We start from the raw sequence: 16,233 nt of genomic DNA, 5'->3' as shown, positions 1-16,233 counted from the left end.
GAGTTGGCTGGAGAGTTGGCCACTCAACCAACTGCGCTCCCCAGGCGCCTCTAGTCAAATGAGTTTCTGAAAAGGGCTGTCAGTTCCTTAATAGCTGGTTTAAAAAATTCTAGAAGGATCCATCTTCAACATGATCCACTGTAGTTCATTTTACTATGCAAATGTGCTTCTTAATGATGGATACTCTCTATTGGATCTGTCACTGTAAATATTCACTCTCTGATCTGTACTAACAGACACAGAGGATTAAGGCTGACTTGAATGTGTAAAGAAACTTCCCAGGATGGGGGAAATGGGCTGGAATAGGGCTTGGGAAAGGCTAACCCAGGAGGCCTTGGGCTACTCTCCATTAAAACAGAAAGAGAGCTAGTGAATGCAGGCAACCAAGACCTAAGTAAAAGCCTCAGGATACCAGAAGCAGAATGGATGCTCAGAGTGAAGGCAGTGGGGAGAGCAAACTACCTTTGATGGTTGCAGGCTTTTCCTCTAGCCATCACGACTCCTAGGCTCATGGAAACATCATAAATCAAACATGCTATGCTTGAGTCATGGGTCTTATTTCCCATTCTATTTCACCGCGTTGACCTGTGGATGCTAATTAGGCTTGAAGTGAACTGAATTGAAATGTATATATTCTTATATTGTCAAAGTATTGAGATAAGCATATTTGTGACAGTAAAATAAAGACCACACCGTTCTCACAGTAAATTTGCAACATTTGCCCCAAACAATTAGTTTTGGCTGTATAATAAATTCATCTGCAACTGGTAACAGCATGAAGCAGACATTATGCCTGAGGAAATAAAAAACAAACAAGCACATACTGGCAGAAGCTTATCCAACATGAGACACTGGCCAGGGACTCATTAGAATCAACAAGGCTTACCTTCACACACAGGGCAACACTCGCCAGGCACTTTGACGGGGTTCATGCAGCTCTGCCCACAGGCCGTGGCCACACAGTGGGGTTCTCCATTGATACACTGGCAGAAAGTGCAGTCGTCTTCTCGCCACCGGTCCCCGTGCGCGCGGATCTGACCATTGGCATAGCAGCCAGCAGGATTATTAAAAGGATACACCGGATCTAAATGAAAGATGTAAGTTCCAAGTAAGATGGAGGGCATTCTCAATCTCATCTCTGCCTGCCCCTGGAGACATTTCCCCCAGGTTCTAGGCATCAGGTGTCTCCAGGGGGACACACAAAAGCAGCTGTCATTCTGAATTCACATCCACCCATCCTGACACTGCAGATGGGGCAGGGGATCTGTAGCATAAGAATCAATGTGCAAGTGTTGCCACTTAACACAGTTGGAAAGCTCTGTAGACAGAGCTGTGGGTGGATAATTACAAAAGGCAGGTCCATTTTAGGCTCTTGACAAAGTCGATTTTTATGTTTATTATACTTTAATCTCACCACCTGTAAAGTGGAAGAATAATGCCCCCTGTCCAACTCAGAGAGATACTGTGGCTTCTTGGATAACTTAACTCAATCTCAGGGCACCTGGAGATCCAGGTGAGGGGTACAGCAGGCACCTGCTGTGGCCTTATTCATGACAAGGCTGGTTAAGACATACTGTGGATCACTGCTTGTACCCTGGAGGGAAGGCTGTGAACCAGGCCATTTTTCTCCCCATGAACTGGGTGGCCAAACAGTAGCCAAGGTTGGGGAACAAAAGTAGCCAAGGTTACTGTAAAAAAACAAAAATGTTTTCTGACATTACTGACCAGGCAGGATGTACAGACTGCATACAAAATCCCCAACTACCATTATGACAAGAGCAACCAGATAAACCACTCAATTTTCTTTTTCAGAAACACATAAAATCTGGCTTCGAAAAGTAAAGGCTGCGGAGCTGGGAGGAAAATCCAGGCAGTTATGAGTTTGGTCCTCTTTAGTCTAAAGAAGTAACAGCGTTAATAAGAATGTTAGAATGCCAAAAGTTAAAATAATGCAGTCACAGCTTTAGAAAGTCAGTCTGCCAGAAATGGAAGCAGCCAAAAGACCTGAGCTAGATAAGACTTTATAAATTTCTTTATAAAAAATATTACACTGCATACTTCATTTCTACTCTGAGCCTGGATCTCAATTCCAGGAAGTGAGACATAACCGGATCCGTGCCCAGACAACTCATTATGATTATTACACAGAGGTTCCTATCTATGTTTTTACACCACCAACTGCTACATAGTTTCAGAGACTCTTACAAACTGGGGCCAGCTAGGGAAGAGATCATTTGGAAAGGTTAAAAGTTTGATGCGATTTTTAAAAAATTAATCCCCAATGACATCTAAAAAGTGAACCACCTTTCTCCTATGTTGGCTAAAATAATTGCTAACAGGAGAAAGAATTTCCTTGTTATAAACAATTGTTCAATGTTAGGAATGCAGTTTGTATACTTTAAACATTTTCAGATCTTCAGAATTATGCAGTAAACAGCTCACACATTGAAAAGAATTTTAGGAAAACAAAAAGGTATGGAACGTGGCATGACATTTTGTTCTCCCGTTTCCCGTGCATACATAAAGGCAGGGTGAACTTCAGACACGAGACTGACAGGTCTGATTCCAGACTGAAGGCCTGTGACCCTGTCAGTCAGGACAAGAAGGCTCATGTGACTCTCCTTTCTGGGGAACCAGTGTGATGTGGTCACAGCAGAGACACAGTTAGGTGTGGGGGTATTATTCCTGGTTTTATTATAAACTCAAAACGATTCTAGTTTTCTAAACTTTAGTTTCCTAATAAGCCTTAAAATGTGTTGGTTATAGTGAATGGATATTCAGAATTATTATTCTGAAATGTTTATTATTTATAAATATCCGAGATGGGAGGATAAAGCCTTTTGGAGGAACATGAAACTACTTCTTCTTGGGAGGGGTGAGAAAGCTGGCCCCTGAGAACCTTCCACCCAGGGCCACACCTGACATTTGGCTAGGCCTTAAGCTGGTGTCACCACCATGCCACACAGCCCACTCTCACCAACACACGTGTTTGAGGGGTAGGCAGCTGATTCCTGATCTACCTGAAGGGGTAGAGTATGGGTGATGGAAAGTAAATAGGGAAAGCTCCTCTCTGAGCTGAATCTGAGATGGTCAGTGATTAGGGCTGGCTTGTTCTAGCTAAACAATCTGAGGAAAGCAGGGAGGGAATTTCTGAAGAGAACTTCCCCAGAACTTACTGAGGAACTAACTGCTGGAACCACAGGGAAGTAACTAATAGCACTTCTGGGAAATCTCATGTTGAGCTGTATAAACAGGTGGCCCACTGTCTACTGCCAGGATGTAATTTCCCTCGGGGAGAGATTTTCACACAGTTTACCTGGCATTACCAAAGTCCTAAAAGATGGATCGTGACGTCATAAAAAGGGAACTTCTTCAATATTCCTCTACTTTTGGATGAGACTGAGTTGGGTTGATTTTGATATTAAAACTCTGAGCCATGCATATTTTTATTAATCTTTAATTAGCACCCTTTCTTACCTTCACACACTGGGCAGCACTCTCCTTCGGGCACATAATACCTCTCGCAGTTCAGCTCACCACACTGGGCAGTGAAGCAGATGGAAACACCCCCCTGGCATCGACAGAATCGACAGTTGTCCATTCGAAACATATCCCCATCGTTATATTCCACGTTGTTGAATACACAGGCTGGCTTTGTTTCTGAAAGGAGTTAAAGCAAACAAAGTCTATTCAAAATCATTTCCGAATGGTGTCCTTTTGTTTTTCAAACAGCCTCAAGAAAATTCTGACAGCAAAAGGTTAAAATTTTACAGCAATTTACTAAACTCAATATGATTTTTTTAATAATAGAAGCAATAAGGCAATGCAAATGAAGTAAAATTTAAAAAATTACAATGCTATCCTCTTTGTCCCAAGGAACTGAAATTCTTCCTTAACAAAATCTATACTGCCTTATTTACCCTTACTCCAAACAAAGGTACCCCTTTGACCATGAAATTCACCTATCTGAAATGTGCTTTAAAGAATTTACATTTGTTTTGTTAAAGAATTCTCTGCCTTAAATCAATGATCATGTCTCTAACATTAGGTTTTGTTCTGCCTCCAAAAATTTATTTAGGTCCTTTTGGAGTTGATGTTTTCATGTTCTTCCAGTGTTCTTTCCTAAATTCTTTTTTCTATCTAGCTTAATAAATCTATAATTTTAATAGTACTTGGGACTTTAACAAAACACCACTTCACTTCATAGAAACAACTTAAATGTCTATGAACTGATGTTAAGGATAAACAAAATGTGGTATATCCACACAACAAAATACTTCTTGGCCATAAAAAGGAATGAAGTTCTGATATACACTATAACATTAATGAAACTTGCAAATATTATGCTAATTAATGAAGCCAATAAAAAAACCCCAACATATTGTATGGTTCTATTTATATGAAATGCCCATAATAGGCACATTTATAGAGGCAAAAATTAGATTAGTTATTGCCTAAGACTGGGGGCTTTGAGGGCAAATGGAAAGTAACTGCTAATGAATTGAGAGCTTTTGTGGCGATTCATGAGTATTCTAAAATTGATTGTGATGATTACACAACCCTGTGAATGTACCATAAAACCACAGTCGTACAACTTAACTTGGTGAATTGTATGGTATGTGTCTAAATAAAGCTGGAAACATAAAAATACTCCCAAGCTGAAGAAAGTTCAGCTGATGTACGCTGATGTATGCTGTTTAATAAGGTGGGAAAAACTGGACTATAACACATGCACCTCTGATGGGCTTCTCCGTCCCAACATTATTTAATATGTCACCTTGCATATTCACAATTTTTAAAGAGACTTTCACTGCAATTTAATTTGAATATATTTGCACTTGATTTAATACTTAAGGACAATGACTTTCTGATCTGATTTTATAACAGTCCAGTGCAGAAGACAGAGCAAGTATTAATATCCACTTCTTTGATTAGGAGAATGAAACTTACAAGAGGTTAGGTGTCTTGCCCAAAGTCACATAACGGGTATGAGGGGAGCGGGTATGAAGGGACCAGTATATCCATGTTTACACAGGTGGCAAATGTGCACGTGTGAAGGCTTCCCTACTGCTTGCTATATATGGTATTTCTTTTTTTAGAAAATTAAGGTTATGTTACAAAGTAACATCTCATTACAGCTCAGAATTCTTCTGTATCTTTCAGTTAACATACTAATCTGAGCTGGGACTGGAAAGAAAGGGCAGTCAGGAGTACTCTTACAAATCAAACTCGCACAATGTGCAGTGAGGTAAAACATCATACTCTAACTGAACACTGAGTGCCCATTCAAACTGAAGAAAAAAAATGCATAAACCTGTCCATATCAATTACTTGGTTACATGAATCAGCCACATTTACCATCTCTATGAAGCTACAGATTTCGATGCAAGATTTGAGGATGTGAGGAGGGAAGAGTATGGTTATGAGCAACGTTGCCCCTGAGAGCCTTTCTGGTGGGGTGTGCAGAAGCTTCAGTGGGAGGGGATGTGGTTGATGAAGGACTTGGCAGTTAGGTCTCACCAGCTACAGAGAGCGGGGGGAATATACAGAGAGCAAGGGGGTGGAATTCAAAGTTGAGGAACCCCCAAAAACCCAGCCTAGAAAATATAATCAGTTCTTTAGGATTAAAAGAAAACCTCACACACAACATAAATGAGATCCCTGTCTGATGTGGAGAGAAATTTATAGAGGCTCTTTAGAAAAATATATGACAAGATGATGGCAGTGGTCTTTGAGGATCAGTGACCAATTGCTCCCCTGCCTTTAGGGAATAGATGGGAATCTCAGAACAGTGTGGAGATTACCAGTACCCCTCTAAGAGGACAATTTAAGTGGCCGTGGAAATGAAAAATATTATAAGGAAATAATTTACTATGTAATTTGCACTTCTCAATATGGAGATGCATAAAAGTGTGTTTTTAGTGATTTTTGTGTTTGTTCTGTGTCTGCCCAATTAAATTTTAAGTTCTGGAATCTTCTGTTCCCTCTTTAATATATTCCAGAATTCCTGAAAAATAACCTTATAGTATAGATGGTTAATAAACGTTACTGCCTGCCAAATTACACTGATTGGCAGATGGTGATAGGCATATAATTTTAGTGAAGGAAAAGACTAAAACACAGAACTTTATATCAAATGTGAAAGTGGAAGAAAAATCCAAATAGATACACTTCTATTGCTTTTTCTCTTTAATCTCTCAGTAGGTAAAGGCCAGTATCTGGTCTCTGGTCTCATTTCACTGTGAGTGAGCTGAGTAGGAAACCCAGTGGGAAGACAGCATAAACCAAATGAGAGACAACTATGTGTCAGATGAGACACATCTGAAAAATTCTCCATATGTCAAGAGCAAACAGATAGATTGCAAAGACAGGGTACATGCAATCCTACATACCTGAAGAAGAAAAAGCCCTTTTCCATGGAGGAAGGAAGTGTGTGCACTACAGTACACCCAAGATCTATTTCAGGATAAAGGAAAGGGAGCAAGCCTTATAAAGGACTGCAAAAAAGTGATAGCCCTCTTAAGTAAGATCAGCTTGATAAGGCCCCCAGGAACACAACAGGTGGTCAATAAGTGCATAATGAGAAATATTTCTTTCAAAGTGTAGTATTCTCTTCATTACTGTAGAAGTAAATATTATGTCTCTAGAAACATTATTGAGCATTATAGCTATACAGATAATGGGTTCTCAATAGATGTTTCTGCACTAATTTCCGTCTTAGAAGACTGTAGGTCTGAGTTTTCTATGCCAAATTTTTACACAAAGAGCAAGCCAACGTTGGGTATGGCTCTCCCGTGACTGGTGAATTTCACATATTGGTGTCTGATGCTGGAAGAGTTAGTTATTAACTCAAACTGAGATGCTCTGTTTTATTCAGATGTTTGTACATATACATACACAACTGATCACATATCTAAGCAACCAGATGATCGCTTCCACATTCTATGCTTGAGATTTCAAATCCAAACTCTTTCAGGAATTAGAGGGGTGGGCTAGTAGTGTAAGACAACATGGTGTGTGTTAGCAAGATGGAGAACACTGCCCATATAAAAGTAGAAGCCATCACTCAGTTCCTGCTGACTGATGATAAAACCTTCGTTTGTGGGCCTGAGCAGACACAGAACTGAAGGGACTTGAGACAGCTCTACTATTACTACTATGGAAGTCATCCTTCCAGCTAATGACCTTGATGACTTCTAAGTTTCCATACAAGGAGCTCAATCATACCACCTGTTGATTGGTTTCTAACCAGGCCTCTCCTGTAACCAACACCTCGTAGGTCCTCCTTTTGGTTCTCATCAGAGAATACAGTCACAAACTGCCTGGATCTGGTTTGCAACTCTTCAGTCCCACCACCAAAATCAAACCAAACCAAAAAGAGAATAGTATTTGTGGAGAATATTCTATTCATTCACCCAGGCTAATGTTTTCAAAATTCAGGAGTTCTCAATTTTCTGTGAACATTTTTAATCTCGTGTTTTCACTTGAATGCTTGTCTTAAAACACACACAGATGCACACACACATGCCCATACACACACACACACACACACACACACACACACACACAAGCATGTGGATCACCTTAATGGCAGCTTAGGAACTGAGAGCTGGTATATCTATTTCTACACGTGGGGTTAATTATGTTCACATTTAGCCTACTTGGGGCACCTGAGTGGCTCAGTGGTTAAGCATCTGCCTTTGGCTCAGGTCGCGATCCTGGGGTCCTGTGATCCAGTCCTACATCAGGGTTCCCACAGGGAGCCTGCTTCTTCCTCTGTCTCTGCCTCTCTCTCAGTGTCTCTCATGAATGAACGAATAAATAAATAAATAAAATCTTAAGACAAAACAAAACCCAACAACATTCAGTCCACTGTCTCCTGAACTGGGCTTTCTAGAGCTATTCCTACATTTTAAGGAGTTCTCAAAATCCAAGGGACAGTGCTCTAGTCACCTAGGTTCCAGCTGTGTGTCACACTGATCTCTGAAAACTGTTTTCACTAAGTTGCATTTTAATATTTTGTTATTGCTTTCTCTTGAGACAGGAAACCTCTACCCACACTGATGGTACGAAAAAAACTAAGGATAGACCTAGTGCATCATCTAGAGCTTTTTAAATTTCCAGGTGAGGAGAAAGTTGCCCCTTCCAGTAGATTTCTTTCCTCTAAAAATAAGAATTGTGTATCTGACTCTATCTCCTTTTTTCACTTTGATGGCCAGGAGTTTGGGAGCATGGCTAATGTTTAGCCCTGGCAATTACAAAGACAGACACTTACGGCCTACGTACCTGTGGGCACTTACTTTTTGGTTTTCACTTTCAACTTTTACGTACAATTCTATGATTCCTCCTTTTCTTTTTTTTTTTTTTTTTTTGATTCCTCCTTTTCTCTTTAATATTTTACCATTATTACTTGTTTTTGCTATAAAGTTGCCTGAAATCTCTTGTGGATAAGCAAAGGTTTATAAATATAAATATACTGACCTCTGCCTTTCTAAGTGATGACAATGAGTTTTTGATATGTAATATCCTCTAATGATGACCTTATGACAATAGTAAGATTTTTCTCATGGCACTAGGGGGGAGAAGGGCGCAAATATGCGCACACACGCACATGTGCACACACAGGTGTGTGTGCGTGTGCTTATGTGTATGTATGTATATCTCAAAAGAAGTAAAATATAGACTTTGAGATAGAGTGTCTTTCAACATTATTGTTGGATTATGAATCTTCATGGCATTAAAGTTTTTAGTCCCACCCACAACTCAGTAACTAATATAGTAATAGAGACACTCTAACAGGACAATAAATAAAGCAAAGATGACCCAAGATTTTTGTGGCAAGAAAGAGGCACCCCCCAAAACACAGAGAGTATGCTTGTCATCCCTTCATTTTCTCATGGCAGATGGCAAGTCCTATTCCTGGACTCAGAGCTCTACAAAAAGTGAAGCTATAAACAGGAGCAAGACACAAAGATTCATCTGAGGCCACTGAGGTGGGGTGCAGTAATTAGCTGTCTGAATCACATACACTGGGGTGAGAAGTGAAATTAACTTCCTGATAAGAAAGGCAGGACAATGAATTTCTTAAATCGAGATGCAAGGAAAGAAGAAAGGCACTCCTTTTCCTCACCCAGAGGAAACAACAACAAATTATATTACTAGTGGTGGTATTTCCAGGGGACGAGTGACTTTTAAGCTTAATCTTCAGGAAGGGCACTAAAAGATGGAGGATTCCCACAAAGTCATCCCTCTATGGGTTGGTATTTAATAGCCACCTCTACAGGGAACTAAGATGACATAAATCTGCTCATTTGCTCCCCCAAGAAAACCTGGGTGCCTTCTGTGAGGCAGACAATATGCTAACACCCACAGACACAAGGACAGACTCTCTGCCCTCTGGCGGTTCAGATTTGAGAATGAAAGACAGACATGAAAGTATTTGCAGAGTGAGGAGTCCTGGAAGGAAGCACATCTGAGATGCTAGGGGCCCAGGGGAAGGAGCAACTATTGGTCTCATATGGTAGGAGTTAAATTCTCACAAAATGTCACCTACTATACACAGCGGTACCAGAGAAAAAGCTTGGCCACTGGCTGGTGTTTAGCATATTCAGCTATAGGTGAGGAGAAACACTGAGAAGAAATTTCTGCACATGGAGCCTTTCTGTACTTGTGCTTGTATTCGTGAGGTCTGAGTCAGGAAGCTCATCTAACCTTCTCCATCCTTGAAATATCCAGAACATTGTCTATGGACATGAACAGGAGGTAAGCACCCCAATAGAGACCATCAGTTCTTGAGGCACCAATGCAAGTGCTTCACATATAAATCCTCATTGAAATTACTATTATTCAGTCCATTTGACAGATGTGGAAACTGAGGCCCCAGGAGACTAAGAGATGCCCCAAGCTACAAAGCCAGTAAGCGGAAGAACCAGTTCTCAAAGTGAGATCATTTGGTTCCAATCTACATTCTCTCAGCCACAAAGCCATACTGCAAGTGTTTCCTCAAAGCAAAACAAACAAAACAGGTGGCCACTGGACTAAAAAGCTATAGGACACAATGAAACAGGACTCAGTTTTACTATAACCCCTTCTCGTGGGAAAGGGCAGGTTTGAGAGAAGGCAGAAATTCTTCTGAACTCTGATGTCTTAGAGGCAGCAGTTACTATAGCAGTTTCTGCATGTGCGATTTTGTTGTATATGTCCTAGTGTATCTCCATTTTCCTTGTGTCTAGGTATTGTCTACACAGTGCTAGAATTATTGACATTCACTGGCTTGACTTTTCCTCTGTTTGTTTGCCTTCTGAAAATTCTGAGGGAGGGGCATGTCTTAGGTTCTCCTCCCTTCTAGCATCTGAATTCAATCAACACCATGTCACCAAACACTGAGCCCTCTTGTGAAAGGTGAAAGGGAGAGGCAGATTCTATTTGAAGGAATCTTGTGACTGGAGAAGCTTTCTCTGGGCCATAAGGCTCAAGCCAAAAGCAGGCCAATACGAATGACCTAGCGCTGGTCAAAGATGTGCTTCTCTAAGTAGGAAAATATTCAACTAGATGAACAATGCCTTTCCTGTCTCAGGTTGAGGTAGCTTCAATGTGGTGTTAGTTACCCAGACTGGCTCCTGACAGTAGTGGCAATATGATTACAGGCTCCCTGATCCTTTTCTTGAAATCCTAACATTTCGGCACTACTGAAATACAGCAGAATGTGACAGCCACATGCAATCTGTGCTTCCACTTCCAAAATTCTGTTTCTGATGGAAGGAATGAAGATCCCTGTTCCTCACTTCCTGTGCTGCACCGTGGGATCTCAAGCAAACCTTCTTTCTGAATGAGTTGCTCTAGGTCCCTGAATATATGCCCTGCCTTACAAAAGGCAGAAGTGGCCAGATGGAACCCTCCCTCCTCCTGCACGAATGTACACTCTCTGAGAACAAGAGAAACCCCACGTACCATTAACACATTCAAAGACATCACAGCACTTTCCAGGTGTCCCATCTCCACGAGAGACTATGCGAGGAGTGGATCCCACCTCACACACGGGGAAACCACATAAGCCAGAGAGACACTCGCATCTGAAACCAAAGAAAAGGGAAGGAAAACCCCATGAATAAACAACAACATAGAAGTCGGGAGGCCACAAAGTGGCAGTGGCTGTGGCAAACGAGCCTGTCTATAGGATACTGTCCTGTTTATCTGGGGTCACTGGGAAATGGGGGGTGGATGCTAACACAATTTGCATTCCAAATAACTGAGGCTCATCTCCTTAGTATACACCCATATTTTAAACTTTAACCATTTTGACAGAAATATTCCTAAAATGCATTACATCATTTCGTACTTAACCAGACTAGCATAACAAGCATTTTCTTGATGATGCAGGGCCATGTTTATGTGCACACATTATGGTGTTACCCATAAATCAGTGATGCTCACGTGGGCTCTTACAGAGGGGTACTCCTGTGTAAATGGTCCTATATCACTGCTTTGTTGCTATTGATCTTTTGGTGTTTTTCAGAGTTTTCTGACCCTTTTTTTTAGCTATGAAATTAGTGGCTTTTGAGTCTCTTTTTGTCAGTGTGACTGGGTCTTAGGAGCAGCCTCATCTTTAGCCACATTAATTTATAATCGTGCATAATGGAAGAAACAGACTTCATAACTGAAGACTGAGGAGCTCTTTATAAATGACATAAGCTTCAGTAAGTGGACGTTGTGACAGCTACTTGAAAGCTGCAAGTCTTAATATGGGGGATCTCCTAAGCTACTACACATCCATTTATCTCTACACGCATGAATGAGGTGCTCCTTGAACTGCAAGCTCCATCTGCCGGCTCTCACCCTTACTTAACTTCAACTCTACTGGGAAACCAACCTAAACACAGGAAAGTAAGAGGTGGGTACACGTATGAGGTGGGTATCCCTATGAGGACATCAAAATGTTGTCAACGGTCTGCTGATGATCTATTACAAGGAACTAGGCAGGAAATGAGCAGCTCAGGGCAGCAGGGTGTCAGGATACATGAAATAAAAGGAAGGAGCAGCTAGACCCCAGCCCGCAGCTCCCCTGGGGCTGGAAGTGGGGCCAGAGTCCAGAGAGGATGAAGGGAGTTCCTGGGTTGACAGGAGTGAAAGGAAGGCACCCTAAAAAGAGACATCCTTGCAGGAAGTATGTGGATATTTGTGCATAGGTCAAGATCAGGGCAGGGTAACACCAAGCAGGGGAGAACTTTTAACACGCACATTCATTTTGGTTTTGTTTCCCATACCCCCACTCCACCTTTCTCACTTGACTGTTTTGTTCTCCTATTGTTCTTTGGATGTTTAACAAATTAAAATATGCATATAATCCATGAGTACCCTCAATAATCAAGGCCCAGAGGTTTAGTCACATTTATAGGTTAACTGTAAAACTAAAAAGGAAACCAATTTAAATTAAAATTTGCACCAAAGACCATGAAAGCCACTGGAAAGGTGTGAACAACCCCTCTCGAGGTGGGCCCTCTCAGCCTTCTTCCAAGTGGGGTGACAGTTATGCTGGGCACCTGGGAGAAGAGGGGGGTCAGGTAATTAAGGTTTTGCTGCAATGGTGTTTCTTCCTTTTCTTCCTATGGTTTAAGATAAACGTTTGCCTGAGTGGGGAGATGTGTATCCCCATAGGATAATTACCTTATAGGGCAGAGTCAAAATGAATTGGGTTTTTAGTTCCTGCAAAGGTTATCCTACAGTCTTTGACTTTTTTTTGTGCCTGTCCCTGCAGTCTGAAGCAGATAATCCTATCCCTGTGATATTACAGTAATGATATATTGTTTACACTTATTTTTGATCCTCTGTACAAGTTCAGCTCTTCAGGCTCTACAGAGTAATGAGGCTAGGGGGATTGAGAGGCCATGCCCTGATCCTGGTATCTGGATGTGATCACAACGAAAGCATCCTCCAAGAATTGCTGACTAACCTTTTCTTCCACATCTTCTGGGATCCACATTCCTCCCTACTGATGTGTTCTAGGGAATCATTCTAATTCAAACACCAGAGAGTGCACAATAAACCAAAAAACACCTCTTCGGATATCCTTCAGCCCTTCAGTGACCTTTACCGGACACGAATGGGCACATGTGGGCCAGGCTCTCTGCTAGGCGGTCAGAAATCCCACCAAGCTGAAAACCATAATGGAGTCTGCACTATGGTTTCCTTTTTTCTCCTTTTACATCTGACCTGTTTCCCAACATTTAGCTCTCTCTCTTGCTTTTGTAGAGATTCACAAATGTTGTCTGCAACATGTTACAGAAGGTCTGAAATCACGTACAAGTGCCTAGTAACCCACTTAGCAAAGGAAAACCCTTGATAATGAGTTTTTGCTTCTAACCCAGAATGACTACATGTTTAAGTTCCCAGGATTCAGGTGTCTCGGTTTTTGCTGGCTGGTCTGCTCCTAGCTCCTTGCCTTTTCTGGACTAGCCCCTTGGCAAGCCCTCTCACTTCTTACTATCTTTTGACTTCTCAGTTTCCCCTGAACCTAAGACGAACAGGTATTAAAGACTATTAGCACCTTCATAAAGAAGGAACTTACGAAGAAACCAGAAAGGTGAAACCTGGACTCACACACATCAGGTATCTATCAAGCGACTATCTATTCGGTTGAAACTTCAGCCGTCTCCCCAGTCTTCCTCCTACCCTTGACCCCAGCGTCTGGATAAAGAGCAAGCAAGAAAATGTAGAAAATGTGTGGATCAGTGACAGAGGAAACAGAGTGACATGAGAAAGAGATACTCATGACATGGATGTTGACACTTGGTCCCACTTCTAAATCATACCCCTCCCCATTTCTGGGTTCTCACCTGTTCCCCCCCACCCCCACCCGAGTCTCTCCTTCCAACCCTCACTACACCCATTCCATGGCCCAGTCCCTGTACTTCCAGCATCAAGTCTTCAGCTGCTCCTTATTTAACTGATCAATTCCTCAGCCTGGCAGTCAACACAGTCACGTGCCTTTCCCCTCAATTCTATTCCATGGTCTTTCTCTTCATTTTCCTTCCTCTCCAGTCACTCCTTTCTTCTCTGCATAAGCCCTCACTCTGCTGCCTCTGCACCACTCGCCCCTGCTCCCTCCTGAACACCCTCAACCAGATGTCTGTCCAGATGCCATCTGTCCTCCTGGGCCAACCTCAAATGACAGCTTCTCTCAGAGCTGCCAGATACCGTATTTCCCTTAAGGTTCTGCTCATTCTGTTTTGTGGTAAATATGAATCTTACCACAAGCACTCCTCACATCTACTATGCGTAGTCATTAATAAATACTTCCTAAATTAGGAAAATTAATAAAAGAGGGATAATAGCCACTAAACAAAACTACAAAAGAGAAAGTGAGAAGCAAAACATTGATATTTCTATACCATGAGCTCAAAAAGGCTACTTCAGGCAGAGCTATTTGCAGGACACGTAAGAGAAGAAAGGCTTTTTTTTTTTTAAATAAATAAATTAAATAACACCTTTATTGAAATATAATTAGCATACCATAAAATCACCCCTTTAAAGTGCAATCCCATGGTTTTATATTCACAGGGTTGTGCAACCATTACTACTACCTAATTTTAGAACATTTTCATCACCTCAAAAAGAAACCCTGTATTCCCATTCCCTCCCAGACCCTGCAACCACAAGTCTGTGTTCTATCTCTACGGGTCTGCCTATTTGGGACAGTTCATAGCATCATATAATACTCCGGCTAAGGGCTTTTTAACTTCAAACAAGAAGCAACCTGTATGAGCAATTTGCCAGAAAAATCAAGCTTCTAATGTTATCCTCAGTATTAAGATAATGATCAATCAAGGCACCACATTAATAAATTTTTGCATAATGTAATCACAGCTGCAGCCAGGTGGGTTGCTTAAGCTGTCTTTTTTCTCTCGAGTAGGTAATGGATTCAGCTTAGTGGGCATCTGAGCGCCGGAGTAACAGTGATAAACAGCACTCAGAAATCATCTAAGCCCCTAGAGGGCACTCCCCTCCTTAGGAGGCAAAGGCTGGCTGGTTGTGTTGCCTGAAAGGCAATGTATACCAATGCTTTCCCCCTTTCTGTCCTTTGCTTCCTGGATGACAGTCCCAGGCAGGCCAGAGTCCTAGCACAGTTCACGGAGTGCTTGCAAGTCTAGCCTCTCCTCTTTTTTGAGCTTCCCTGTTCTACTGGCTGCTCCATCTGCAGCACCAGAGCAGCAAGGGCAATCTGCCATTCACCAACTCTGTTCATCCAAGTCTTCCCCACTCGCCCCCAGCACCAAAGCTCAGATGTGCAATCTAACTCTGTTCTTTTGCCCCTGTGAATTCCATACAATGTGAAGCCCACTCACCCTACAAGGCCTTCTCTGATCAAATAGCAACCAGGACTACCCTATATGTTAACTAACTAAAGTTTAAATAAAAATTTGAAACATTTTTTAAAAAGGCAACCAGGAGGAATTTTCTCTCTTTGGACCTTGGACCTTCAATAGCAGACATGAGTACCAAACCCTTGGGATTGAACATGCTTATCCAATGAAATCAAAATCTTATACCTCTCCTGTTGAATCCCCCTAGTGCAGAGGGCATGTCTTATTTGTCTTGTAAATGAAAAAATAAAGGATAAAGCCATCAAAACAATAATCTGGAATAAACATTTAATTAATGGTTAATAAGAATCAATAGTTTGGTTAGAAGAATCAATAGTTTACTTCACTAGAATGACTGGAGACACCATAAAGGAGACTAAACCAGAGTGGGTTAGAAGAGGCCACAGGAGAGGAATCCTCCAGGCCATTCCCACTACCATGCAGCAAAGCACAGGAGTGCCTTGCTTTGGGACCCATGCAGAGCAGCAGCTAAATGTTATTCTAACATCCCCCTACAATAAACTCCTGCAGAGGAGGAAATGTGGAAGCAACAGAGTACCCGAGGACACCTCATCTTCCCCAAGCAGACCCATATCCTGGCCTACATCCTAGAGGGAAAACAACTCCACGGGACCTTCTGCAAACAGCACCTCCCAATCCTGGATGCACTGCACACCTGGGTGAATGCTGAAGCCCTTTGTAAGGGGAGAAGCAGGTCTGTAAATAAGGAATGACTATTTATAGGCAGGAGGGAGCCCTCCCTTTAGCTAGGAAAACAAGGAGAAATGTGGAAATAAAAGGGTAAAAAGCACTTGTACTACTAGGATTCTACTCAGTGTATTAATGAATAACTGTCAGGAACAGAAATTACAAT

At 41.7% G+C, this 16,233-nt stretch overlaps 1 protein-coding gene across 3 annotated transcripts in view; it reads right to left on the bottom strand.

Moving 5' to 3' along the window:
- Positions 1-16,233, bottom strand: part of CRIM1 (cysteine rich transmembrane BMP regulator 1) — a 184,606-nt gene that overhangs the window by 68,358 nt on the left and 100,015 nt on the right. For all 3 annotated transcript variants that reach the window (XM_025454191.3, XM_025454192.3, XM_035700380.2), the window contains 3 exons: positions 10,951-11,072; positions 3,478-3,660; positions 887-1,084 (listed from right to left, as the gene is read on the bottom strand). In XM_025454191.3, coding sequence (XP_025309976.1) covers positions 887-1,084; positions 3,478-3,660; positions 10,951-11,072 — 503 coding nt within the window. The remainder of the gene's footprint in view (positions 1-886; positions 1,085-3,477; positions 3,661-10,950; positions 11,073-16,233) is intronic.

Source organism: Canis lupus, chromosome 17 (assembly GCF_003254725.2).
Source record: "Canis lupus dingo isolate Sandy chromosome 17, ASM325472v2, whole genome shotgun sequence".
NCBI lineage: Eukaryota > Metazoa > Chordata > Mammalia > Carnivora > Canidae > Canis > Canis lupus.
The sequence above is the reverse complement of the archived record's forward strand: the minus strand, read 5'-3'. Positions and strand labels throughout refer to the sequence as shown.